The sequence below is a fragment of the Apaloderma vittatum genome, unplaced genomic scaffold, assembly GCF_000703405.1.
Source record: "Apaloderma vittatum isolate BGI_N311 unplaced genomic scaffold, ASM70340v1 scaffold17611, whole genome shotgun sequence".
In the NCBI taxonomy this organism is placed as follows: Eukaryota; Metazoa; Chordata; class Aves; order Trogoniformes; family Trogonidae; genus Apaloderma; species Apaloderma vittatum.
Window position 1 is genome coordinate 39,731 of NW_009700981.1, and position 26,148 is coordinate 65,878.

General features: G+C 38.8%; 1 protein-coding gene across 1 annotated transcript; it reads right to left on the reverse strand.

Annotated features, from left to right (window-relative positions):
* Positions 1 to 345: 345 nt before the first annotated feature.
* PPP1R3A (protein phosphatase 1, regulatory subunit 3A) lies at positions 346 to 26,148 on the reverse strand. Its single transcript, XM_009878978.1, has 4 exons — positions 25,355 to 26,148; positions 5,344 to 5,402; positions 5,096 to 5,232; positions 346 to 2,871 (listed from the first exon to the last, which is right to left on the reverse strand). The coding sequence occupies exons 1-4, from the start codon at positions 26,146 to 26,148 to the stop codon at positions 346 to 348; spliced, it is 3,516 nt and encodes a 1,171-aa protein (XP_009877280.1).

Consider the following 26,148-nt stretch of genomic DNA (forward strand, 5'->3'; position numbering starts at 1 on the left):
GCAAAAGAAATTAATGCAAGAAAATGGCATCTTTAAGTACTTGAGAGATATGAAGCATTACTTCTTCCTATCCTGCTAAGGAGCAACAGCTGTACTTAATTTTAACTTGATGTGCTTCAGAACTCATATTCATATAGGTATTTAATGATCCAAACATAATGGTCCTATATAGTATAATTACTTATATGAAGACTCCACTTCATATGTAATCTTTTATAGAAGATGTTTCAGTGGAAACCTTGCTTTGGTTCTGACAGTGAATAAGCTCTTTAACAGTGAAAATGCTTTAGAGGGATTGGAGACTATTGACCACAGGTCTTGAGCACAGTTGATAATCAAACAATGTTATTCCTTCTTGATAGGCTCCTTGTTTCTTCTTCCTTCCCAGTATAGCCAGTACAAGGAGAACACATAGAGTGCAAGACAAACCATCAAATCATAGTGGTAGAGTGTTGCAGCAAGTAGAAGAAAGAAGAAGAAATAAAGGGCTTTGCAAGCAATATGTTTTAAACCTGGAGATTCACCAGGTAACTTAAGTGTTTCACTTTTCTGGTTAGAAATATCTGCAGAATCAGAAATGTGCTGGCCTTCCTTCTCTGAGTCATCAAGCCAGTTTAGTGTTTTCCCCTCAGTTATTAAATGGCCCAACTGAGAGCCTGTCCCTCCAACTTCCTTGGTAGGCTTACTAATTAAAACCTCTGGCCTCAATGACTTCTCTTGCTTGAACTCTGCTTGATGGAAACATTGACCTATATTCTTTCCTCTTCCTTCTCTAGAAATTTCTGTGTCTGAAGTGGAAGGTACTTTTTTTTCAGGAGAGTGTTTTTTGTTGATACATGTCACTTCATTTGGTAGAATTAAATCGTACTTTGACTCAGCAGCAACCTTGTCAATGACACTGAATTCACAGTGTCTATACAGGTGCTCCACACCTCCTGCCACAGCGGACCCTTTAAAAGATGCCACTGAAGAGCTTTCATAATAATAGCTGGGCACAGTGTTTGTACCAGAAGGTGGCATTTTTGTTTCAGATTTAGCATGTAAATAGGAAAGTGTACCAACATGGCTTTCTTCCCTACAAAGCTCTTCTGCTTCCTCACCGTATGGATGCTTCTGGGTGCTTGGGGGACATTTAGATACTTCTGGATACAAAATCTGTCCCAAACTTTCTTTCTTTCCTGTAGCAGAAGCCTTTACTGCTTCTGCTGCAGATAAGATATTGCCGATGTCTGGTTGTGCTTTGGCACGTTTTTCCCTGCTATTGCATATAGACATCGTTTCTCCTTGCAGTGTTTCATGTACGTGTGCATTATAAATATCTAAAACTGATTCCTTTTCAAATTCAGTGTCATATAATACACCCACTGTGTTGAGTTGACAAAGAGCATAATGTGAACCATCATTTCTCCCTTCATGTGTATCAAACGCTGTTTCCTTTTCCTCTGTGGGCCTGTCACTTAGTGCAGTCTCTTGAGGTAGCTTAGCAATTACTGCTTTTTCACTGGCAGACATTTTTTCTGGAGCACTTTCTGATGTTGTTTTAATTATATAAGCTGTACCTGCCTCTGCTTCCTCGGTAATACCCTGCTTGGAGACAGAAGACTTTTCACAACTCTCTGCCTCCTGGCAGGTAAACAACTCCTTTGTGGGAGCCATGCTCCGAGGCCCCATGTTCCCCCTCACTCCCCACTGAACCTCGCCACCTCTTTCTTGCCACCTCTGCTCTGCAGCATTTGCTTCTTCACTTTCTTTTCCTAATAGTCCCACTTGATTTGTGCTGTCTGACTTTCCTCTGTCTTTCAACCTCGTGAATCCCCTGTGTTCCCGGCTGTCTCCAGCTCTCCTTGCATCCACCGTCGAGGATGCCAGGGGATCTGCTTGGGCTGGCTTGGGTGCCTGTTTGTTGTTTTCAGCTGGCAGAGATGTTGTGTTCAACGCCTTCCGATGCAACTTGAAGGGTTTGGGTTCTTCCTCCTCGCCGATTAGAGCTAAGTCTGCTACTTCAATGACTTCCTTCTCCTTCTTGGCATCAGTGTTATGGTTCTTTCCTGACATTTCACCAACTCCTTTTTTCTGCGTATATTGGCTTTTTGTGGAATCTATTGAGACATCAGCACGGGCAAAAGTGTCGGCATATAAATCTCCTCTTAAATGTATCCGAACTTTGCTTTCAATCATCTTGATTTTTCCTTCATTTTTGTCAGCATCTGACAACAATGAATCCAGAGTTTGGTGAGACATTTGAGGTGCCTGGTGCTCTGGAGCTGGATTAGCATTGCCATCCAGCGACCCTGCTATGAGTGCATTTAATTGCATGGATTCATCATGCTCTTGAGAAACGGTTCCTGGTTTCATTTCACAGGCCTCTTTCAAGGTATCAGCAGCATCCTCACTGACGAATAACCTCTCCATCATCTTACTTCCCAAGGCACTCTCTGTTTCACCTTTTGAAATATCTGTGTGGCTCTCTCCTTGTCGGCTCGAGACAGTAGCTGTAATATCAATAGCCTCATTCTGCTTTGTCCCAGGAAAATGTTTTGCCGACAAAAGGCTTTCACTGGTACCAGTACGTTCCAAAGACCGCTCACCACTGTTTACTGAGCCAGCAGTGACTTCCTTCCCTGATAGCTGACTATTATAACCTCTTAGGGAATATTTAACTTCATCTTTCAATTCTCCTCCTATGTCTTGTAAAATATTTTTAGATGAGGAATTGATAGGCACAAGGTGTAAGTCACTGCTGCTTTCTATACAGGTTAGCATTTTCTCCAATCTTTCAGTTTCAGTTGGAAAATTAACTGTTTCTGCTGTGTATAAATTCCTTTCATCTCTGGAAGAGGTACCTCTATCTCCTGTGAAGTGCTGATTTAGCTGAAACAATAGAATAGAAAAGAATGATCAGAAAGCGCTTTGTAAAAATATGCCAAATGAAGGAGGCAGGATTTTGTCGTGGAAAGTTTTGTTTTCAGTAACAAAGCTTTTATGGAAACGTGTTCCAAACCATTTGCAAAATTTGCATTGTATGTATTTTTTAACATAGGTAATGAGCTTTATAGTGGTGCTGAAAGGAGCAGGAAATAAAATAGCATTCAGAATCCTCTCTCTTTATTCATGAGTTCAGTAAGCTGCTAGTGCATTTTTACAAATTAAATCTGAAGAGAATATTCCCTTAAAGGGAGGCTAATTCATTCTCTATACATTCAGTTCTAGGTTTGGGGAGAGGGAGGTATGTGGCAAGGGAGGAGGACTGGCGCCTAAATGAGGGCATTGATACAGTACATCAAAGCCTGGCAATGTACAGTATTGTCCAGTAAAACAAAGACACATTTCACACTGACAAATACTGTAAGGATTATCTGTGCTTCATTTCTCTCAGGGACCATTTTACAGGCTTCAAACCAGACTGTTTTTAGACAATCTGGTAAGACATGAGTTGGAAATGAGATTAGTGAAGTAAAAGGCCAGAAACTAATCACTCTCCCTCCCAGATCCCAAATATCATATTGTATTATGCAGCTATGCCTGCTTGTCATTGCACTCTCTTCTCACTTTAGCATAGTCACACTGATAGCACTAGCTGATCAATTAGAGGCTAGCTGCTTGGGCACCCCTTTACGCATTTGCACTTGCTGTAGATACCCCCATTACAGTTTCTCTTATTAATATGTTTTCTGCAAGGCCTCTGCAAACTATTAATAGTAAAACGTCACTCAAAGAAAAGTGAGGGAGCTAATGTCTCTGCAAATTCTGTTTTAATGACCCTCTGCCAACCAGTGCTCAAGTGTATTTGAGTTCTTCGGTGATGCCAACTGTCAGGATTTAACAGTGAGATGCCTGTGGTTTTTTTCCCTCCTCATAACTGACATTTGCATGATCTCAATAATTATATGCAAATCTTACGATTTCCCCTTCTTCTCACATACGGCTCATGTTACTTGTCAACTGCACAGCTGTCTTGTGAGCCAATGCCTGTGCGTTTCAAAGATTTGGTTGTATTTTCATCTATTATAAGCCTTCATTGTTTAATTCATTAAAGAGCGCATAGCGCAAATTAACATCTAAATTATAGTTCCCCTTTCATTTATTGTATGGACAATCCTGGCAATTGATAAACAAACGGTTATATTTGATCCTGCTTTTTTGCAGCAGGGTGGACTGAGAACAACAAGGGATTTTATAAGTCATCCTTTCTATGTTCCACCACAAAAAAAAAAAAAAAGGAGGCGTTGACTTTCAAGCAGTGAAAGGTCCCACAATAGGCAACAATTTTCAACTTTTTTTAGGTAAAAGACAAGCAAAATTTATATTCAAATAAGAGGAATTCATTCTCTATCATTAAGAAAAAAAAAGAATGGTTCTCATCTTCCTCTCCTGTCTGATTCAGCATTCACATTTTCACAGGTGATAGCTATTATAATCTATGATTATGAATCTATGCACCCAAATGATATGAGCTGAGAACAGACACTGAGAATAATAGATTGCTGTATGTGTCTCATTTATTGCCATTTTTTCTTTAATACTGAAAAATGCAAGCCAAACCACACACGCACATGCACACACACAAATCCAAATAGATTGAATGTTCATTGAGTGTGAAATTTATTATAAAAAATGTAAGGTCAAATACTGATGTAGAAAAATCTGCTAATAAAAAAATTATATTTATTTTGCTCATATAGCATATTACATAGTTATTCTTTGAAAGCCCCAAATGCAAACAGTACCATAAATATAAAAATTTTACCAAATGTAAAGCATTTATTTAAGAATATTCCCATCCTAGAGACTAGGAGGGAAGGTTTTTGAAATGGCACTCTTCTAATTCCTTCAAACTGTCATTTAGAGCCTCTGGTAAAGAAGTAAATGGAAGAAGTCATTAATTTAAGACCAGAAAAAGTTGATGCACTACACTGAAATCAAAGCACCTTCAATTGCCGAATCAGTTAGAGATTCAATCAAAGTACAGACCAAGGCTCTACATTTGTAAATTAATACATCAGTCAGCTCTGTTAAAAGGGGGCATTTCACGAGCTTTGAAGCGTAAATGGATTCAAATAATTTAATACTGTAGATATAATTGTATAACACTTACCAGCAACTCTAATTCCTTTTCATCATCTCCATGATCATCTCGGCTGTATTCTGCATTTTTATCTTTTAAATTTTCATTAGCTAGTTTGGTGTCTTTGTCTTCTACTTCTGAATAAACAATCTCTGGGATGTTTCTGTCTGAAGAGTTAACAAAAACATACTTGACTAATTTCCATGAGGCTGTTTGTCACACTATTTTTTTAATTAACATGTGCAGTAAGAAAGAACTAATTAAACTGGATGTTGTACCTGAAGTCCTTGAATTATTCCATGTGTCATCATCAGATGTTCCCAATATTTCTTCTTTGCTGTTAAACAAAAAGAAATTTCCTCTGTTATTCTGCAAAAATTATCACTGCAATTCCTCTCAGACTCAGTTGTAAAGACTAATTACATAAGATTTTGAAGGCTCCTTGAAATTGTGAAAATAAGAGCTTTATAAAATGTAGCTTTTTTGAGTGATCTGATATTAAGTCTTGCTCAAAAAAAAATTGGCCAAGAAAATAAAAATGTGTTGACCTTCAGATTATATTGCAAAGCTGACGGGTTTTCCCAGGCCTTTTCTGAGAAAGCAGCACAAAGGTGATTAGATGGGTCAGTGGCAGGAGAGCATAACTTTGAGGTCAGGCAAGGGTCTGTAAGGATACATGTGTTTAGGAGATCGGGCCTCTCTCTTGCTTATATTTTTCAAGTATTTGTATGTATACCGAGATCACTGGATAAAGACATCTTTGCTACCTGGAATAAATCAAAAGATTCTCCCAGCATGTGTACAGTACAAATCCTGTTGCTAAGCTATGCCTGGCCAGCAGGAGCGAATTCTGATTCCCTGCAGCTGGTGTGATTTTTGCTGCTGCTTTGCTGGCTGTGAAAACAAAGGTCAAGTCCAACATGACAAGCACCTACAGAAAGATGCTGAGTGCCTGCAGTCCTCATCAATATCAATAAAAAAGTGATAGCAGTTTGAATTGTGTGCTTATAAGGATGTAACCTTTAGTGGAAAAGGAGGGGAAAGAATGTACAAAGAATATCACTTACGTAAAACATAAATTATTATATCAATCCTAATGACTTCTCTGTGAGAAGTAATTTTTTTGTAGGTCTTAATTTATGCGATTTTCAACTAGTCGTCCACCTCTGTTACTGAAAATTGCTTTCTAATTTTCAAATATTAATCCTTTCCCCTTCTGTTTTCTCCTAGCGTCTTTCATATGAATTGATATAACATTAACTCTGCCACCTAAATGCCTAATTCAGAAGGAGGATGCTAAATTTATACTCTGTTAAAAGAACCTAGACATCGGCTGTCACCAACTTTTTAAAATCCAGTCTTCATAGAGATTGCCAGACTAAAGCAGACAGAAGATTCTGCCAGTCTAGCACCTGATCTCTGACACTGGGCCCCACCAGATACTTACCCCTCTTAAGGCAGTAAAAATTATTCTGCTATTCTGACAGCAACAAGGGGAAGATGTAGAATACATGTAGGAAAATACTTGGAGTAATTTGCACTGCCCTATTAAACTTCCTCTTGGGCTTTTGTTGTAGAAGCTGTCCTTGAAGCACAGGGTGCAACACTCTCTGAACAATTCTTTTTCACCAATAATTGCAGTAATGCTGAATATTCTTACTATCTGCATTAATGTCATGTCACTCTTGAATTCTGGTGCATGCACAGCCTCTGCACATTTCTCACTCCTCTACTCTTATCGAGTTAGATTTCTCCTGCCAACAGTTGCTGTAATCTGCATTTCATCCTGAAATGCAGAGCTACGCCCTTATTTTCAGTAGATCTGTGAGCTTTTTAAGGTAAATCACTACTGTTTATTAATTATACATCCTTTTTTTTTTCTTTAACTGTTCAAATGGTTGTCTTAGTGTTACTTCTTGTTCCCAATTTCTTCTGCCCTTTAGCATCTTTTTCACCCACCTCTTTCCATAAGCCCAGATGCTGCATAGGTTGGGGCTTAACCATGACACAGATGCATTAAAGCATTTAGGTGTTAATAGGGCATCTGCAAAAAAAGCCCCAAAATAGGAAGCAAAACACGTATAACGCATGAGCTGAGTCAGTCACCCCGAAATAATGACCCCAAAACCACATGGGCACAGCAGGGAACCTTCTACTGCTATGCAGTGGGGGAAAAAAAAATGTCTCAAATCTTTTGCATCAATGTTGCTGGCGATCTGCAGCGTTCAGCCATGTGGATGCAACACCGGGGAAATAGGAATAACATCCTTTGCTGCTAGAAGGGGCCCTCATCTACTTCTTAAAGGAATGGAGTTTAACACTTTTTTCTGTCAAGAGGCATTCCCAGAAGGAGACATGTTGCTGCCCATATCTAATGTAATCGTCCATTGACAAGCAGAGTTCTCTCTCACCTGGGTTACAATGGCACTTTTAGCTTCTGTCACTGCCTGATTAGATCAAAAACCACACTGCACACATATTCAAAAAGTACCCAAATTGCAGACTCTTTTAGGAGAAACTAGAGGGTAGATTCGCATATTGTTCTTGAAGTTGGATGGACAAACAAGATCCTCACTCTTTAGCTTACTCTTCATTCCATGGAGAAAAGAGAAACTGGATTCTGTCTCCTGATCTCTATCCAGTGATTATTTTTGGTTTTGCTTACAAACTTTTCAGTGTAAAATACAGATGCAGTCTTTGAATAAGGACGCTAAGGAGGAGTACTGATTTTCTGAACCCTTAAATGAATAAGTATAAAGTTGCTTCAAGCTTGATACCTATGGGCACGTGCCAGTTTGGGGGTTACCTTGTCTAGGCTTAGTTTTCCAAGCACTGCACTCAGGCAGTTGTGTATGTCACCCCTAACATGAGCAGTGAGAGATTAACACTTTCGGAGGAAGATTCATTCCCTCCATCATGGACGTCACAAATAAGATTAAGTGACTTAGCCTTTGAAGGATCTCCTCCGCCTCTGGAAGAGACTGACCATAAAGGGAATCTACAGAGAATTCCTTAGGTTGAAGCCACAGGTTTTAGATAATTTAAATTATCTGAGTGAATCTCACCTTATAGCTCTGAATTCAAATTGGAGCATAGCTACTGAGTTTTAGTGGGTGGGGCTGTAGAACACCATGTGTGACCTGACTCCCTCAGTTTTACTTTTGCTGTGATTAGAGCTGAATTCGTCCTTAACTCTTGTTCTAGTAATATCTGGAGTCCTGGTCGGCAAGTTTCTTTTCACAGCTGCAGCACAGGTAATAAATAGCAATGATAGTACAGTCTCACAGCCTGGCTCCACACTGGAGGGCTTGTAACATGACTTCTTACATGTTGCGTTGAATTTTATAAAGATTGCTGGTTTATAGCCCATTATTTGTGCACCTGTCTTGCAAATACCTGAGTACAGGGAAAGTCAGTGTAACAGCTATTTTCCTTATGTACTTCTACATCAGAAATATCTGTCCTCATATAACTATCCTAGTGGGAAATCTAAAATTAACCTAAGTTGAGAATATCAATGTTGCAGTCTTTGAGGATCACAAGGAACATAAACCAGTAATGATTTAACAGCACTACTTTAATTTAAGAAGTGATACAAAGATGCTGAGACTACGGGTGCATGCAGCTGCAGAACAATCTCAAACATGAATGTACCCGCTAAAGACTGAAATACTTCCCAAAACCCAATAAAAATTAGCCCCTTCATCAAACAATTAGACGGTGGTTTTTTAGTTAAATTTTTTGACTGACTGTTTTTTCTCCATATTTCTCTGAAAAGTTCCTATCTCAGTATAAGAATTACATTAGCACATTTTTAACTATAATATTAATTAAGCTTTTGTTTTATACATTAATTATCCCACTGTGTTGTGGTGGGTGGTCCAAAAGTGCCAATATTGTGTAATGAGAGACATAAAATTTGTGTTCTGTTCAAAAATATTTACTTTTATATTTGAGTGACTCAGGCATTGTAACAAAGTGAGCTAGAAAAATCCAATATATTAGCTGATGCAGTTCTCTCCAGCGTAAGTACCTGTATACTGACAGAAGCACAGTAGCTTTTTCTTCTTCAACTGAATATGGCAGATCTTCTTAAGGTACTTCAGTAACTTAAGAATTTCTACCTACTTCAAAAAAAAATACTTATGCTCATAAGATTCATTCCTGGTTGAAGTATCATTCACTTGGACTCAGTGATAAAAAGAAACCAGGAATGGAAACACATTATTACTGTAATTTTGCATTTAGAAAGAATTGGAAATTCAGAGATTAGTTACTAGGACAGAGAGGACTGAAAATTTGCTGGAAATTATGTGAAGGAGTTCAGAACTTGGTGTTTAAATATGCTCCAAATTCAGAGGAGCAGATAACGTTCAATCTAAAACACTAAGAGACCCAGCAGAGGAAGTCACACATTGGTTTAAAATCTTTATGGTTCAAGTCTATCAGGCTGATCCTGATACTACTTTAACAGTAGCAGAAGAGTAGGAAAAGTAGTAGCTATCTTTAAGAAACAGAAGAGCTGTAGTGTCAGGGCAACTACAAGCCCAAGTGTCTTCAAAAGGTTTTCACTATAGATTTAGAACAAAACTTAAATGAGAGAATAAATACAAATAAATGGAAAATGACATAAAAATGTCAGACTCATCTGATAATATTTGTCTTTCACAAGATTACTGTATTTCCCTTGTCTGAAAATCAGCTATCTAATCTATCTGGATTTCATTAAAGCATTTGTTGTGCAGCCACATGGGAAATTTATTAATTAAACTGGAGAAGAGGGAGACAAGTACAAGAGCTGGGTGGTGGGAAAGGGGCTCAGTGCCAGGCAGGGCCCCGGGATCTCAGCTGCACGGAGCTGGCAGACATTGCCAGGGAATTGGAGAGGACCAGTCGTGTAATCATCAGACTTAAGCAGTCGTGCTATTACAGATCAAGGCACAAAAAGTCAAAGTTAAATTAAATCAGTGGCAGATAGGAAGTGGGGAGATATCACCAACACAGAGGAGGACTGAGAGAAATCAGTGGCCTGGAGGATCAGGATAATAGATAAGGGATGTCTTCCAAAATTATGAAGTGTCAGGTTATACATTTAGGGACTAGAAAGAGTTTCTGCCACAAAATGAGGGCTCAGAAATTGGCAGAAACAGACAAACAAGAAAAATCTAAGTTTGTTTCTGGCAGAAAACAAGCCATGGGTATGAGATGGTCATAGCAACAAAGCAGAGTTCTGCAGTAATGAGTTGGAGAAGGTATTCCCAGCAATAAAAGATTTTCGAGAAATATTCATGTTGTGGCACCAGGCATTACTAAGAACTCTTTTGGAAAATTTCTTATATACAATATTCAAGAAAGATTAATTCAAACTGTAACAGGTGCAGAAAAGAACTACAAGAAGACTGGCAGAATGAAAAGTCTATATTAACCAAGAAAAGAAATTGCTTATTTATGTTTTCAGCCTAGAAAATAAAGTCTGAGAGGAGAAATAAATGTCCTCTATTAATATCACAAAGCGATATGTACTGGGAAAGCAGAAAATATATTAAGCAGCAAGACTCTTTCAATGTATTAATAGAATTGTTCATAAAAACATTCATTGTGAAAAATTAAAAGAAGATCTGTAAGCATTAGAAAAGTATATACTATAATTTTTCAGTACAAGTACCAGGCACAAGAAACTGAGAAGTTCTTGGTATGGAAACATGGATATATTTTTGTGAATTGGATTATGCAACACATTTTCATAGAATCATAAAATCACAGAATCATAGAATCATGGAATATTAGAATCATAGAGTCATAGAACCATAGAATGTTTTGGATTGGAAGGGACCTTTAAAGGTCACCTAGTCCAAACCTCCCGCAATAAGCAGGGACATCTTCAACTGTATCAGATTGCTCAGACACATGTCCAACACGATCTTAAGTGTTCCCAGGGATGGGGCTTCTGCCACCTCTTTAGGCAACCCATTGCAGTGTTTCACCACCCTTAGATGGTGATTTCCCAAGGGATAAGACTTCATTGTCCCATAATCCAGGTCCAGCCCTATTTCAAACGCTCCTACGCAGCTCATGCCCTGAGAGTTATGCTTTCAGAAGCCCACATTTCAACGTGGAACAGCAGGTGCTTTGGTCCAGTTTGAAATAGGTTTGGGACTATAGCCAGGAGCTACTAATCTCTTCATAACGGGTGAGATTGTTATAGCTTATCATAGTTTTAATTCACACACTATTATTCGGCAGAAGCTGTGTCTGTATGTTTGTGTAACCTGCAGCACTATTCACTTTGCTCTGTGTTAGATTCACTTCTGCTAGATTTTAATACATAAATCACAAGATATTTATTTTACAGAATGTGGGAAAAGGCTAAAATTGTTGGAGTACAGAGTATGGAAAAATTAAAATGTACCTGTAAAAGTCTTGAAATTAATGCAGCCTGAACAATTTAATACTGTTTCATATTTAAAAGAAAATGTGGGAATATCTTATTTAGTCTGAAATTTAAAGAGGTATGGGAACGTTAAGGTATTTAAAGAATTTATTTCTCAAATATTTAGTACAAACTTGTAAGAGGAGGAAAAATGTTTTAATACGATTTTATTTTAAAATCCAGATAGTCTTAGGCTCTCACAGAATTTTTAGTGCTTCTGCTTTTTACTTCAAGGTGGGCTCAAAACAAAAACAATCCTCTTCTACCCTGAATTTGAGACGAAGCTAAAATGTCTTCATGAAAGGAGTTCAGAAGATTGAATTTGCTAGCCAAATAGTAATTCTATTTTAATATCAGGTCAGATTTCTAATCTCAAGAGGAGCCTAATACAGCAGCAACCTTCAATTCAACTAACACTTTTGGATCTAGTGCCAAAAATAGCCAGCCCTGCTGAAGAATGCTGCCACTGGGATGTAAACAACATACAAGAACCTTGAAATGAAGTAGTTTTACTGAGAAGCAGAAGAGCAAAAAGTAAATTAGTGCAGGTAAGTACTTAGGTTTGAGATGTCACTCGAGCCAAACAGGAATCCTGCACAGAACTGTGACCTCACGACGCTGGGGAGAGGAGAGACACGTGGGGAAGGAAGGACTGGCAATTTGCTTTGGTTATTTTTGTACCATTAGCAGCAGATATATAATGTCACAAGGAAGTAGAGAAGGAAATATCTACATTTATTTAAGAAAATCCAAGAAATAACAAAAAATATTTTAAAAATTTTGCCTGCACATAGGAAGCAGAAAGTCTATAAAATGTTTGGAATTATTGGGTTAAAAGAAAATCAAGGAGAAACTAAATAAAGGATTTTCCATATGTAATTCTGAACCTCAGTAGTAACATAACGCAATGTCATTCAAAACTCATGAACGTACAATAAAATATTCTTTTATGGAAGAAGGAATTTTGGAAGGCAATAAGAAAGACTGTGTATGTATGAAGTTCTAGATAGAGTTTAAAGTGCTATTAAATTGTTTCCAAGACACAGTAAAGTGAGAATTCAACACTTTTTTTTTTTACTAACATAACCCTCCCTGAACAGTTGGCTCACTGGAAAATTACATTTAAAATAATTGCTCTGTTTATACTGGTCTTAGAATACCAGTGGGATAGGAGAGAAAAATATTAGCAAAATCAATCCATGGAGAGAAGACCATGTAAAAAACGAAAAATAGTTTAAAACATAAGCTTGATTCTGGTGTCATTATCATGGTGAGACTGCCACTGAAGATGCATCCCACTCACCTTCTGGGATCCAGATTCAAGTCACATCCTGACCTCTCTGTCTTTGTATGACAATTCACATAATGGGTTTGGGAGCTGCCAAGGATTTTGGTGTGTGGATCTCCAAAGTGCAGATTTTGACTTCTATTGAGCTGGGGTCTCTGTAGTTAATATCATTTTTTTCTCCCTCACTGAATATTTGAACTAAATATTTAACAAGTAAAGATAAACTAATTCCTTGCTTCCATAAGACTCAGACCAAAACTTACTATGGTGATGTCACCCACTGATTTACACTGATGCCTATGACATCGACCGTTGAAATTAAAGTCTTACAATACAACCAGTCCATGATTTCTTATCACACGTGGTTCCAACATCCTACAAATATTAGTCTCAAGCCCTGATGCTGCCAGGGAATTCACAGCCTAGCTCAAGAAGAGGAGGTGAAATCTTGGCTTGAAGCCACCTTTGTGCTTCCTGGGGCTTTGCCTCATTGCATCTCAGCAGAAGCCACAGTCTGTAAGGTGGCATGGAGATGACAAAAAGGCTGAGGATTACCTGTCTGTGCACTGGTGTAAGAGGGCATATATCTTATTCCCCCAGTGAACAACTTCTAACGTGAGAGACTGTGCCTGCTGGAGTCGTGTCCAACAGTCTCCTCACCAAGCAATGCTTGACCTCTTACTTCTGCGTGTTTGTAAATTGAGAGGCTACAAAGTTGAACCACGTGCGGTGGGAGATCTTTATGTGCAACCACTTGTGTGTTGTGGAGAGAAGCTGTTTACTAAATGCTCAGCCTCCCAGGAGCAGGCGGGTACCAGGTACAAGGGCTCCAGAGCCCAGGAGCACCCGAGAGCCAGGCTGGTGGGCAGTAGGATCTAACCTCATCCAGAGGTCTACCTGCAAGCTGTACCTAACCAGGCTTTGAGCTCCCTGAGGTGAAAGAAGAGAAAGAGCCTTGATAAAGCTAAGGAGCAAAATCATTGTTGTTGCAGGAATCGGCGCTTATTTCTGATTTGTTTACCTGCACATTTTGTCTAAACAAAGGCAGAATATTATTTTTATGAAGGGTATGCTTTCATTCGGAATTGGCACTAATGAATGCAAGGCCCTTTCCCCCTCTTGTTTGTACCATCAAATTAATTAGCTCTATTGTGACATCAGTATTTTTCTCAAGCAGTTCAAGGCTTGAGCATTTTCCTTTCTTTTTCTAAAGGGCATCTTCAGTGCCCTTTATCTACCATAAGAATCATGCATCACTTGTATTTTTCACAACTAATGCTGTTTATTATAAAAACTGATTGTGATGTGAAGATTGTTATACTGTGTGGCAAATTGCCCAAACAATTACTGTAAATGTATGAGCCATAAACTGTACTGCCAAGGACACTGGTAGGTTAGCTCCTATAAAAGAAACAATTAGAGTCTGAGGTGAAAATAATAGAGATGAGATGACAGTTATTGAAAAGGCAGAACATCCAGTTTAATGTTGTAAATATAGGTTTGTGGATCACACTGATGGTTTTAAAGTGTTCAGGGCTTATTGAATGGAATAGAATATTACATACTTTCGAATGGGGCCATAATTATTATTCCTTTTTAATTGTGATGTCTGATGCATTTGTGAGCAGTTGTTGAGAACATCCTCACATTATACTGATTCTAGTTCTAAATTATCATCCTGCTCCAAGGGGGTTTTTTTATTATTATTATTTTACTTTTTTAGCATTTTGTTGTTCAGGATCTGTTCTGAACAAAGTATTTTCTCTTGAGGAACTTAAAGTGCTTAGAGGGTTACAGCAATAATTATTTCAGTTTCAGCCTACACACTTCACTGCTTTAAATCATCATTAGAACTTTCATCCCTCAGCAACTCCTGTTGAGAGTCTTAAACTTCTAGAAACCATGAGATAAGAATAGCTTATCTTTATAACAATTTGTATATAAAGATATTGATAAGAATTTGATAGAAATTACGGGAAATTTTTTTTCATAAGAATCATCTAAATAGAGAATGAAGGGGTTTTTATGATTGCTAAAGAAATTTCAATTATTCAAATCAGATTTGCAGCATATGAAAATCAGGGTGAATAAAAAACAATGTGCACCCTGCAAGGAGACATGTTGTGATAGACTATGGTATGAAGAAAATATAAGAAAAGTGACACTACTGTGTGAGAAAATTAAATGGTCCTCTGCTCCGTTAAGATAAGACATAGGGGTAAACCCCAACGAAATAAAATTCAGACAGCCTCCAGGGAGAGCACTAAACAACAAGACACAGACCTATGACTGGCCAAGAAGGCAGAGGTGCTTGGCATGTAAAATCAGAACTGGGGAGTGTCTGCTCAGGGTTTGTGAGGAGAGGACAAAGCGAGAGCAAAGACAGCAACCAGCAGAAGGCAGTCAGTGTCAACGCCGCAGCATGCAGGAGCTCTGAAGGACCAAGTCCATTAGTACAGGGCGTGGTAGGTTGGGGGAAGCAGAGAAATGGCTTTGAAAGAAAGTTGCAAGGAAAGTAAGTACTCAGCTGTACCACCTTTCAGGGAAATGCTGTAAGTTGAGATGGTGCCAGGCTGAGGTTCAAGGAGGTGCTGGGGAGCAGAAACCAAGAGCTGCAGAAATTACAGACAGACCAAGGCTGCAAAAAGCGGTGTGAGAGCAGTGTGAGCATTGCTGTCTGTGCTGACAACAGAGCAGAGGGAGGCAGAAGATGAGCCAGTACTGTTCTTCAGTTCTGGGCTCCTAATGCACACACCTGAATTTGTGCTTGCCAGATGGCTTTACCTGAAAATGTGGCCAGTTCCTACCTAAGAGCATTTCGGCTTCAAACAATCCCTCCTTGTCAAGACATCATGTTACACATGCCCGAGCCACAACATTGCTATACATGTCCCTGTGTGACAGTATCATTGCCTTCTGTGTATATGTTTAATTTTTTCAGAAAACATTTTAAAAATAGTAGCACAACAGAAAAATTATTTAATTGAAACAATGCAGAAAACAATTATTTAAATTACATTGTTAGATTCCAAAATGATTGAGACTACCCAGGAAAAGATTCAGAAATTAAAGCATAAAAAAAAAACACAAAGAAAACCAACAGTCATTAATGAATACCTGTGTGAACACTAAGTAGAAATTAATGAATCATATTTTTAAATATTATGCCATTATAAGTGTTCCTATTAGAATGAAGGTGTAAAATCAGAGTCCTTATTACAAATCTAGGCAAGACTGATTTTCTTATATGACCTTCAATTACCAGCAGTGTTAGAAAAGTCTCAGTCTAGTTCTTAGTAAATAGGTGTCACCAAACAAAAAGGACTGACACTAATTAGCTCCCTCGTTGATAGTCAGGATGCAGGGAATAGAGGCACGGAGATGGAGTGACCCACTCGTCATTAGAGCAGTAGGTGAGGATATTTGCATGCTGGCATGGCAATGGAGGCTTGCACTGCAGCTACCTCTGCTTAAATGTTTGATATCTGAGGAAGAGAATATTCATTTATAGTATTTCCCTTCCTTGACGAAATATCCCCTAGTTTTGGTCATTTCATCTAAGAAAAGGGGCTGACATCACAAGAGGAGAAAAGGTGGGCCGGCAAAAGGATGGTGAAGGACTGTCAGTAGCCTCTAAAAAAGGAGAAATTGGAAAGGAAGTTTGAAAAGCGAAGTGGAAAAAGACGCTCAGAATCAGCAGTATATAGTCTGATGATTAATAGTATCGAGGGGGACAATTGATCAAGAGAGCAGCTGTAAGGGAATTCAAGTGTTTTTTCTGAAAAGATAATTCCCAGTAGGGTTCAGGCAATGTTTGTAATAAACCTATTTTTATTAAGATTATTGGATTGGTGTTATCCAGGGGATTATATTTTCCAATTACTAATATTTTCATTTTTCAGTCTTAGTTTATGATTGAAGCAGGGACATAGGTGGCACAGAACAAAATGCATTGGCCTGGTTTGGGATGAGAATAATCATAGCCTCAAAGCAAACAGAGTCCCAAGAAATTAGTCTTTATTTTCTAGCTCATTAAAAAAGACCTTGAGTTTTAATGGCAAAACATTCATACAATTTTTTTTAATATATGTACATATCCGTACATTTGAAGATTTTAGTAACATAGAGTTTGAACCAGGACCCCAACACCAATTTGGTGCCAGGCTCAAACTTTTAATATAGCCTTGTCTATCCCCAAATCTCATGGCTATAGGTATGATGACTGCAGAAAACCCCATGAATAATAAGTCAGCTATGCCTCAAATGAAGCTACAGCAATTATGAACAGGAAGATTGCAACATTTTTCAGTTCTGTTTATAGCTCTGTCACGATTGTTGTACCTTATTATGATACCCACATAGCAATGTCGGAAAGAGACCCGTTCAGAAGCCTTGTTGCACAGCTGTTCTGCACGTGGATTGGTCAGAAAATTTTGTTCTTTGACAAAATGGGCTAGCTACATCAGAAACAGAGAGTTTCTTTAGGAAAGATTTCCCTGCATAGAGATAGAAGATCTATTGACAACTCCTTTGTAAATTAGTAAAACGGGACCTTATTGCTGGGGTGCCTAAGTCCAGGGCCAAGCTGTTGAAAAAGAGGAAAAAGTGAGTTGGGAGTCAAGTTTCCTGAGGGCTAGACTTGGAAGGTCAGAGGATATTCTCCTTAGATTGATATTTTGCCTGGAAGGGGCATGATCAAACATCAAAATGGCGTTGCAGAACGGAGTCGAAGGTAGCGCTCCTCTGTTCTTCTTTTGCTTCCTTCTCTCACTGTTTTAAAAAATGGAAGAGGAGAAATGCAAGTGCCTTCAGCAGGTCTTGCACTTCTCTTGAGTTGTGCCAGTTTTGGATATGTTTGAGAGGAAAAAGACCTTAGCCTGTGTGGCCCTTGGTCTTTCCCTGGGTCTCATGTGGAAAAAGTAGAGAAGGAGCAGTGCCCTGCAGGAGAGAGCCATTTCCTAGAGGCTGCCTGCAGTATGCTGAGGCACGTCTGCGAGAAGGTGACAGATGCCTTAGAGAGACTGTAGATAGATAGATGGCAGTCAGGTGAAACTGAGACACAGACACCACCCCTGGGGAGGACAACAGAATGGGTGACCACAAAAAGCCTTAGCCAGTTGTTCTTGACAGAGGACAACTATGATCTAAATCTTGGAAAGAATTGTAAATTCAGTAAGTGACTCAAGAGGATAAAATTCCCAGGTGTTATTCAGGCAAGAAGAGACTTTTTAAACTTTTTTTTCTGTACTGTCTTGCTACCACACAGCAAGAAGGCAGCTGTGTAATAGTATCAATATTTCTATCAGGAAGACCTTGAATATAACCTAGGGGACGTTGGTGCAGATTCACTACATAATGAGAGAGAAAGACTGTCAAACTCCCCAGTTCTGTACCACAACATGAAGTGATCTGGACTTGAACATCTTATGCCATAATCATTATTGCAGGGACAATAACTACGCATCAAAGAAAAATGCAAATGCAAATCCACTTAGTGGACCTAAGTGCAAGGGAAGAAACACCTGCCAGCTTTACCGAGTTCACATTCCATTGTGCAGGTCAGTGCTCTTCAGTACTTTTTAGGACTGCTGTTAGTAACCAGCAGTAATAAATCTTTGGGTTTAGTGTTAGGGTGTCAGCTGGTTCCACAGGTCAGGAGGAGAGTGGAGAGACAGCCAGAAAGCCAAGCCCCCCATTACGCTCTGGCATATCAACTAATATTTTCTTGTGTGTCACTGAAGGCCTAGGGATCAAATAGCCACTTCTACCATGCTCCCACGGTGTTTAAAAGGTCTTATCTCTTCCTTTGCCCTAAGGCAGGGACTGCATTTAACTTGCAAAGTATTTGTTTGGACCCTTCTTTCTACCTTTCATAACTGAGAAGATAATCCACATTTTATGATGGTCAATCAGTTCTCTGGACTTAGGCTGCATCTGAATCAATTGCTTCAATTTCAGAGCTGCCATGTTGTGGCTGGATCATGGCTTAAAGTTCATAATCAGAATAAACAGCTCAAATGACACTGATAGTGAATCCATTGATTAAATATGACTCCAGTGCTCTCAGTTAATGTTTCGCTGCCGTTAAACACCTTTTCAAGACTAACATTTAGCCAAGTCAAGGTGAATGCAATGGAACATTTTTTTTCCAGCTGAACATTTATGAGCGGCAGTGCATGAGCAGTGGGCAGGAGAGAGAGTACTGAAATGGTCATTACCAGCCGGGTTCAATTTGCAAAGCAGATATCTCCCTAAACAAAAGAGTCATTGAACAATGGAATACCGGAGTTCATTTAGCAATATATTTCTGTTTGTCTGAAGGTCCTTAATCAGTGATCTGAAAGAGCATGGAAATAAGCTCTGGTCCTGTAAATATTAACATACAAGGATACTTTTAAACATGCAGAGTTCTACAAAGTTCAATGAGACTCCTGATGTTCCCTCAATTATTCAGTGTGCCTATTGCAGGATCAAGCCAGTTGCTGCACTAAAGAGCTCTAAGAGTCAGTTGTAATAGAGTTACAGTATTGGCATAATTAAATAAGCTGATGAAATTGTAGTAACTGCAAAAAATCTTGCAAGTGTAAAGCCAAGCAATGCATGTATAATTACAAGTACTTACTTGTCATAAGGTTGAGAAATGATTCTCAGATTACAAGGCATGACTTTTACGTGGTTTTATGCAAACAAATGATAAAGCTTTATAGCAACCAATATTTCCCATACATTAGAGCACAAATTTCTATTCTTATGTAGATCATGGAATTAATGAGGAACCACTGATACCAATAAGATTCAGAGTAAATGCTATGCTAAGATTGCCAGTAAAGCAATGTGTTATTTTCATATGGCATTACTTAAAAGTTTAAAAGCTTCTTTTAATATTTCCAGTGCAATAAATAGTGTGCACATGAGGCTCACAATCACCAGAAAGCAAAAATAAGACAGTTTTTCAGACTTTGATCTCTCCAATTAGGACATCACAAGTATGGTTAGCAGGTGTCTGTTTGCTCTGCACATGCTCTCATCCATAACTTCCTTGTTTCTCTGGCATTTCTGTGATAGCCATTAATTTACATATCTATGTTTAGGGTCTTTAATATATCTAATAGTTCAAGTAGCAATTATGCTCAGTATTTTTAAATACTCTGATCAGACAGATAGAAAAAAAGACCATTGCATGTAGTTCCTGGCAAAGTAGGATTTGACCAAGTAGAACATTTCTCAAGCAGTTTATCTTAGCTTATTTTAATTTACTTTGAAGTGTAAATCTGGAGAAATTTCCTGAAAAGATAACTCTAATATCACTCTTAAGAATCATTCCTAATACAGCTTGCTTTTAGCCTAGTTGCCTGAAATAATTATCACTTGTCCTTGATAATCACATTCCTCAAGTACCTGGAGAAATCTTATTTTGGTGCCAGTGCTACCTACTTCTACAACTGGCAAAGACTGGCAATGACCAGGAGGCAAGAAAAGGGCTGGGAATACCAGGTCAGACTGAACAACAGAGGAGCGCCTCTTTTAGCTGGCTCCCTGTGAATGGATAATTTCTCTAGCAGCTGCTCTCCTGGTAAAAACAGCGACTGCAGTCACTTCCTAATAATAGTAATAAACTTTAGTCAAATCCCATATCTGTATGCTGATCAAGGTGTAGCTTGTGAATTGTGATGCCAGAAACAACCTTGAGATTAAATAGCAGTACACGAAGAAGATGTGTGTTTTAACACCTTTTCTGCTCTCCTTTTGCCTTTCCGATTATGATGTGCAATAATCAAAAGAACAAGGATTAAAAGGAACGTAATTTAAATGCCATATTTTAAATGGACCAGCTGGGAATAATATGGTAGTTCCTCACAGCAAAGTACATGCAAAGCTACTTCCAAACATCTTCCTCAAAAGTCTTTTGATTTTTTTTATTCACTTTATGGGTTTGTGGGAAAGGCCAAGAGGAGCTTGTGCAGAATCGTGTTTCTTGGGGCAACATAGGCACTGGTCTGACATCTGTCTGGGGAAGGCTGACTGAGCACAGTGCAGTCCTTGCAGTCTGGATCTCCAGCAGTTTACTCCCTTTGCCTTCTATTGGAAAGGAGATGAGACAGCAGCTGAAATCAGGAGACTATCCATGCACAGAAGTTTTCTCATTGGCAATTGCTTTAAGACCATTCAGTATTTACACCGCTGAAGTTGGCACTGGTGGCCCATAGACCTGGGGGGTTTAATCTTTTTCCCTCTCATAGTTCATTCTGCACAGAGCTGTTCCTGTATGAGACATTGCCCTATTTTGTGTTTTAAAGTGGTGTCACGGAGGGAGGTGAATTGATGCTCTGCCATTCAAAGAAAGGTACAGTCTGGCAATCAGGAAAAACAGCACAGGACCAGCATCAGTTCAGAGTGATAACCCTGTGGGCTCAGAGAGCTCAGGTGGGGGTAACTCTAACAGTTGTGATAAACATACTAGCCTCACACTTCCTTGTCAGAGGACAGGAGTCCAAATACACATTTTACCCTTTCGTAAAACAATTCTCATGCTCATCAACCATTTTCCTTGTGCTCTTGCTCCCGCTGTTCTCCTGCACAGAAATGGGGTGCAGCCCCACCAGTGACAGAGGGGTGAGGGAAACAGTTTGCAGGTTGCTGTCACTGTGCGGTGCAGCATGATCTACAGGAGTTTGCCTCCTGCAACACACAACCAGTCCCTGTCCGATCATACCGAGGCAGGAGCCTGGGCTCCACAGCAAAATCATGTGGTCCAAACCTGAGGACCACGAGAAATTTGTGTTCAGAATCATTATCCATGTTCCAAAAGCTCGGAAATCAAACAAAAAGAGAAAAAACCAGAGCTGATACTGTTCATTTACATTTTTGCATATATGATAGAAAACAGGGCTGTTTGCTGACAGAAGCTCTCTCTTTTCCAGTTTTCCTTAAAGCTTTAGCAGTCTTTGTATTTTATGGAAAGTATATTTATGAGTATGTCTAAGTTAAATGTACAGTTTCAGATAGACTAAAATATAAACTCATTAATTCAAACATTTTTTTTTCAGATTATATTTTATGCATATGAATCATTTCAAGATTTTTGGAAAACACAAAAATCATTAAAATTTATGTTAGAAAGACTTTTAGCTTGGAAAAATACAATTAGAAGTAAATACTTTACGAAACTTTAAAAGAAGACTACTTGTTCATGCTTAGTCATAGAAGCAAAAGGAAATGAACCATGGAATGAATAGGCAGGTTTTTAAATCATGTGATTCTGAATATACAAATCTAGACAGCACTAATTATTCCGTGCAGTTCTGCTTTTCACTATCGCTTTTTTCAGGTGCAACTTTTGATAGTTAAGTCCATTTTAAATTTATTTCTTAATAATGTTGTCAGAAGCCACACCACTGCATTCGTTCACACAACTTTGTACTGGCTTGTATTCTTTAAAATAACATGATATAGTCATATTGTGTTTCCTCAGTAACTTCCTCTGAAAATGCGTATTATCCCTTCCACTTAACTAACATAACTAATCCCCACTAATGACATTTAATGAGGCACACAAGTATGCCCTAGAGTGGATCAGAGTCTCTGCTTAAAAAAAAAATAAATTTTTAACAGTCCTATTTTTTAAATGAAGAGGTAAACTGCACATTTTAAGAGAAAGTATAAATATCTCAGAGCTATTTTTTTTTAAGAAAAAAATTATAGCAGGTTTCTAAATTTGAAATAGGTGCCTAAATAACTGTCCTGTTAAAACATCCTTCTATTCAGGCTGCTATAAGGAAATCAAGGGTATGGAAAGCAATATTCCTCACTTGCCTGTTTATTGTGTGAACCACAAGTAAGATTGTTGTTACTTCTGTGTATATCTGTGTGCATTGCTGTAGGTCCTAAGACAAGCCAATTACAGTTCAGAACCCCCCCTTTGCTAAATGTTCTATAAACGTCCAGCCCAGCGTATATAAACGTTGCAGAGTTTATCATCTGGATGTAAAAGAAGAGGTGAAAGAGAGACAGGCTGGCGGAGGAGCCCAGGAAACAGGCAGCACTGTTCAACGTGATATGAAGAAGTCACAGCACATCAGCAGCCTCACTTAGCCAATTTTTTTTTTGGGGGGGGGGGGGGCTGTTTTTCTTGTGCTTTTTTCCAGGCATCAAAGCAAAGGAGTTTTAATGAGGGTCTGAAGGAGAATAATGAGGTACTTTTGCAGATGTCTGCAGGGTGTTCCTCCTCACTAAAAGGGGCAACATTGTACAAAGACACTTTGAAAAACAAGTGAGCAATGGAGGTTGGCATCTCAGTTCTTTTGAAAGGAAAGGCCCTGATGCTGACCTCATTTACACTGGTGAAAGCTGTAACCCCTGTGAAATCGGTAAAGTCCCTGTAGTATAAAGTTGGTCCTGGATTAAAATCTGCCAGAACTCTTTCTGAAACCTTGGTGACCACCGAAACCATATTACAAAAATACTTTTGGTTCATTTTTGCATTTACTGTAAGGTCTCTTCACATCCTTCTGCCACTAAAGAGGATCTTGAAAGTGCACATTAGTTACCTATTCGCCAAAAATATGTAACAGATCTTAATGTAAACAAGAATCTGACCACTTCAGTTTAAATATCACAAATATATGTGTGTGTTTTTGTATATATGGAGAAATATGCACATATATGTATATATGCACATATATGTACACATACACATAGACACGCACACACATATATATGTAGCCTGATACAGAGAGAGACAATTTTACACTCTGATTAGAGATAAGGTAATTTTATGCTAAGGAATAGACATGTTATCTTCTTTCCTGTTTTTTATGATAAATCTCTAACTTAAATATAACACATTTAACATATACATATGAAAGAGACTCTCCCAGAAGAAATGCTTCTACAACTTACACCAGTGCTAGGCATGTCACAGGAGAGGTCAGGGAATTAAACTCTTAGGAGCCATTCAGCCTTAGATGACCAATCTTATCTAAATTTGCAGGCGAGTCCTGAAAGCATCTGGAAGCTAGGGTTCACCAAATTAAGACTCAGCTCTCCGTGTCCATCACCTGCTCTGTGTGGGCTACCTGAACTCAGGCTGATGTCACACTGCCTGCATATGGCTGTGCTATTTGATACGACGGCCCTTCTGCAGGAGATCTGAGACTATCTTATTTACCCAGAATAGGTCGTGTGACACTTCTTGAAGGACAGCAACGACGTACAAAATCAGGCACAAATGTCAGGATCTGACCACACAGCTCGTAAAGGTATCATTCCCTCTGACGTACTGGGATATTCCTCCTCGGAAGCATCATCGTGGTGACCCCAGATCTGGCCAACACCACAGCACTGATGGGGGCACTAATCCATATTGCACTCCTCTCTTGAGAGGGCTGATGTGCGATTAGGGCTGTCAGAGGGTTTTAAGAAGGGAGTCTGGGTTTTAAGAAGGGAGGTTCAGCACAGGGAAAGCCCCAGCTGTCTTCTTACTCCTTAAGCTCCCACCAGTGCCGTGGTTTTGTTCTCCCGTTCCACATCAGTTCAGACTAGTGCAAGAGCAGAGAAATCAAACAGCACTGACTTGATTGGAAAGAGTATAGGAACTAAAAACCCAGTATGAATTTGGTCCTGGAGTCTAAATTTTACAAAGGGTGCTGCAGGCAAAATTTGGTTCTGCAGAACTCCAATTGATTTACAGAAAATTTGATGAGTGAAAAGATGAGAATTAGATTTTGACAGGCAACATATCTTTGCTTACAGAAAGGATTTAAAAACAGAGTAGGAAGTCAAAGATATTATTCCTGAGTGTCTTTCTTTATGTAGGGTTAAGTTGTGAGTTAACTACAGATATGTTATTCCATAACTAACGTAGTGCTTGCCCACATTTAATTAGAATAATATATATAAGATAAATTCTACATATCTTTTTCCTTTAACATATTACCCATCCTGCCTTATAAATCATTATCCCTTTCACTATTTGTGAGACAGAAACATCAACCAGTAAGAGGAAAAACAAATTATTACCACAATATACAACTTTCAGAATAGCTTAACCACTTGCAGAAAAGTTTGTACCAACTATTCTAATTGCAATAGGATCCTTCCCTGAGCCACCAGTGTCATTTCTGTTTTGATAATTGCAGGTAGAGAATGAACCATGAAATAAAGCATGTGAAAACCCAGGATTTGTTTTGCTTCTAAATTTTGGTTGACTTACGAAGAAGGTGGATGTAAAGTGTTTTAACTGCATAGCTACCTCAGTCTAGAGCAAAGCTCACTGGTGTCAGCTCAGTTTATATCTACAGAGATCAAAATTGGTACACAGCCCACAACTTACAGACCCTCGCATTACTTTTCAACTGAATGGCATGCATACTATATATTAAAACTAAGATTCAAGCCAATCTGTCTGTGGGAAACTACTGTCTGATATAGACAAGAGCTTTACTGAAAACAAGTCTTGGTCTAATTTACCATTTAAAAACGGCAATAGAAGAAAACAGCATGCGCAATTTTAGCTCCAGCAAGTAAATATAGAAAGTTAGAATTAGCCAGCTAAGTTAAAGTGTAATCTCACCTGCTTTGTGTAGTCTTTAAGCAGCCTTTAAGGTGTTTGTCAGTAACCTCTTTGTGTGGTTTATTATCCACTTTGGGCACAGTTTCTTTCTTGTGACAAATCAGTGTGTAATTTTTGTTGTTGTTGTTTGCCCAGAAGGTCCCAACCGATGTCTCGTAGCGTATACAGAACTCCACCTTAACTCCATCTTTCTGGTAAGGAGGCACCAAAGTTATCTTAAAGCAGAACTGATCGGTTTCACTACCACAAGAATTAGGCATGAAATCTGCGAGAATATCATAATAACTGAGCCAGTTATTCAGTGTCATTCGAACATACACCATTTTTTGAAAGGACACATTGAGGACTCGTATGATGCCGTTCATACAGGTAACACCGGGCAGGAACACGATTGACTCCAGCTGTACTTTCTGCTCTCGCACTTTTTGCAAAAGTTCTTCTTGTGAAGCAGGTAATGTAAACTGTTGAGAGAAAAAATATTCCTCCTGAGGGAAAATTTCATCTTCTATGTCATCGTTTTGTCCTGTATTTGGAATTTCCCAGGTATCAAACTCTTTAACAGACACAAGATCAAACCCAAATGCATCAGCAAATGAAACTTTTCTTCTGGTAGTGGGGGGGATATCTGCCTCCTCTTCCTCTGAAGAATCAGAATTCCTTCTTCGGGGAAGTGGAGAGAAACGAGGTTTAATGTCAGGTTTAACATCTTCGTCCTCTGAAGAGAAATCATTTACAGTGGGGACGTCTAATAAGTTAGCCCTGCTAACCCGACTAAGTCCTTCAAAAGACTCCAT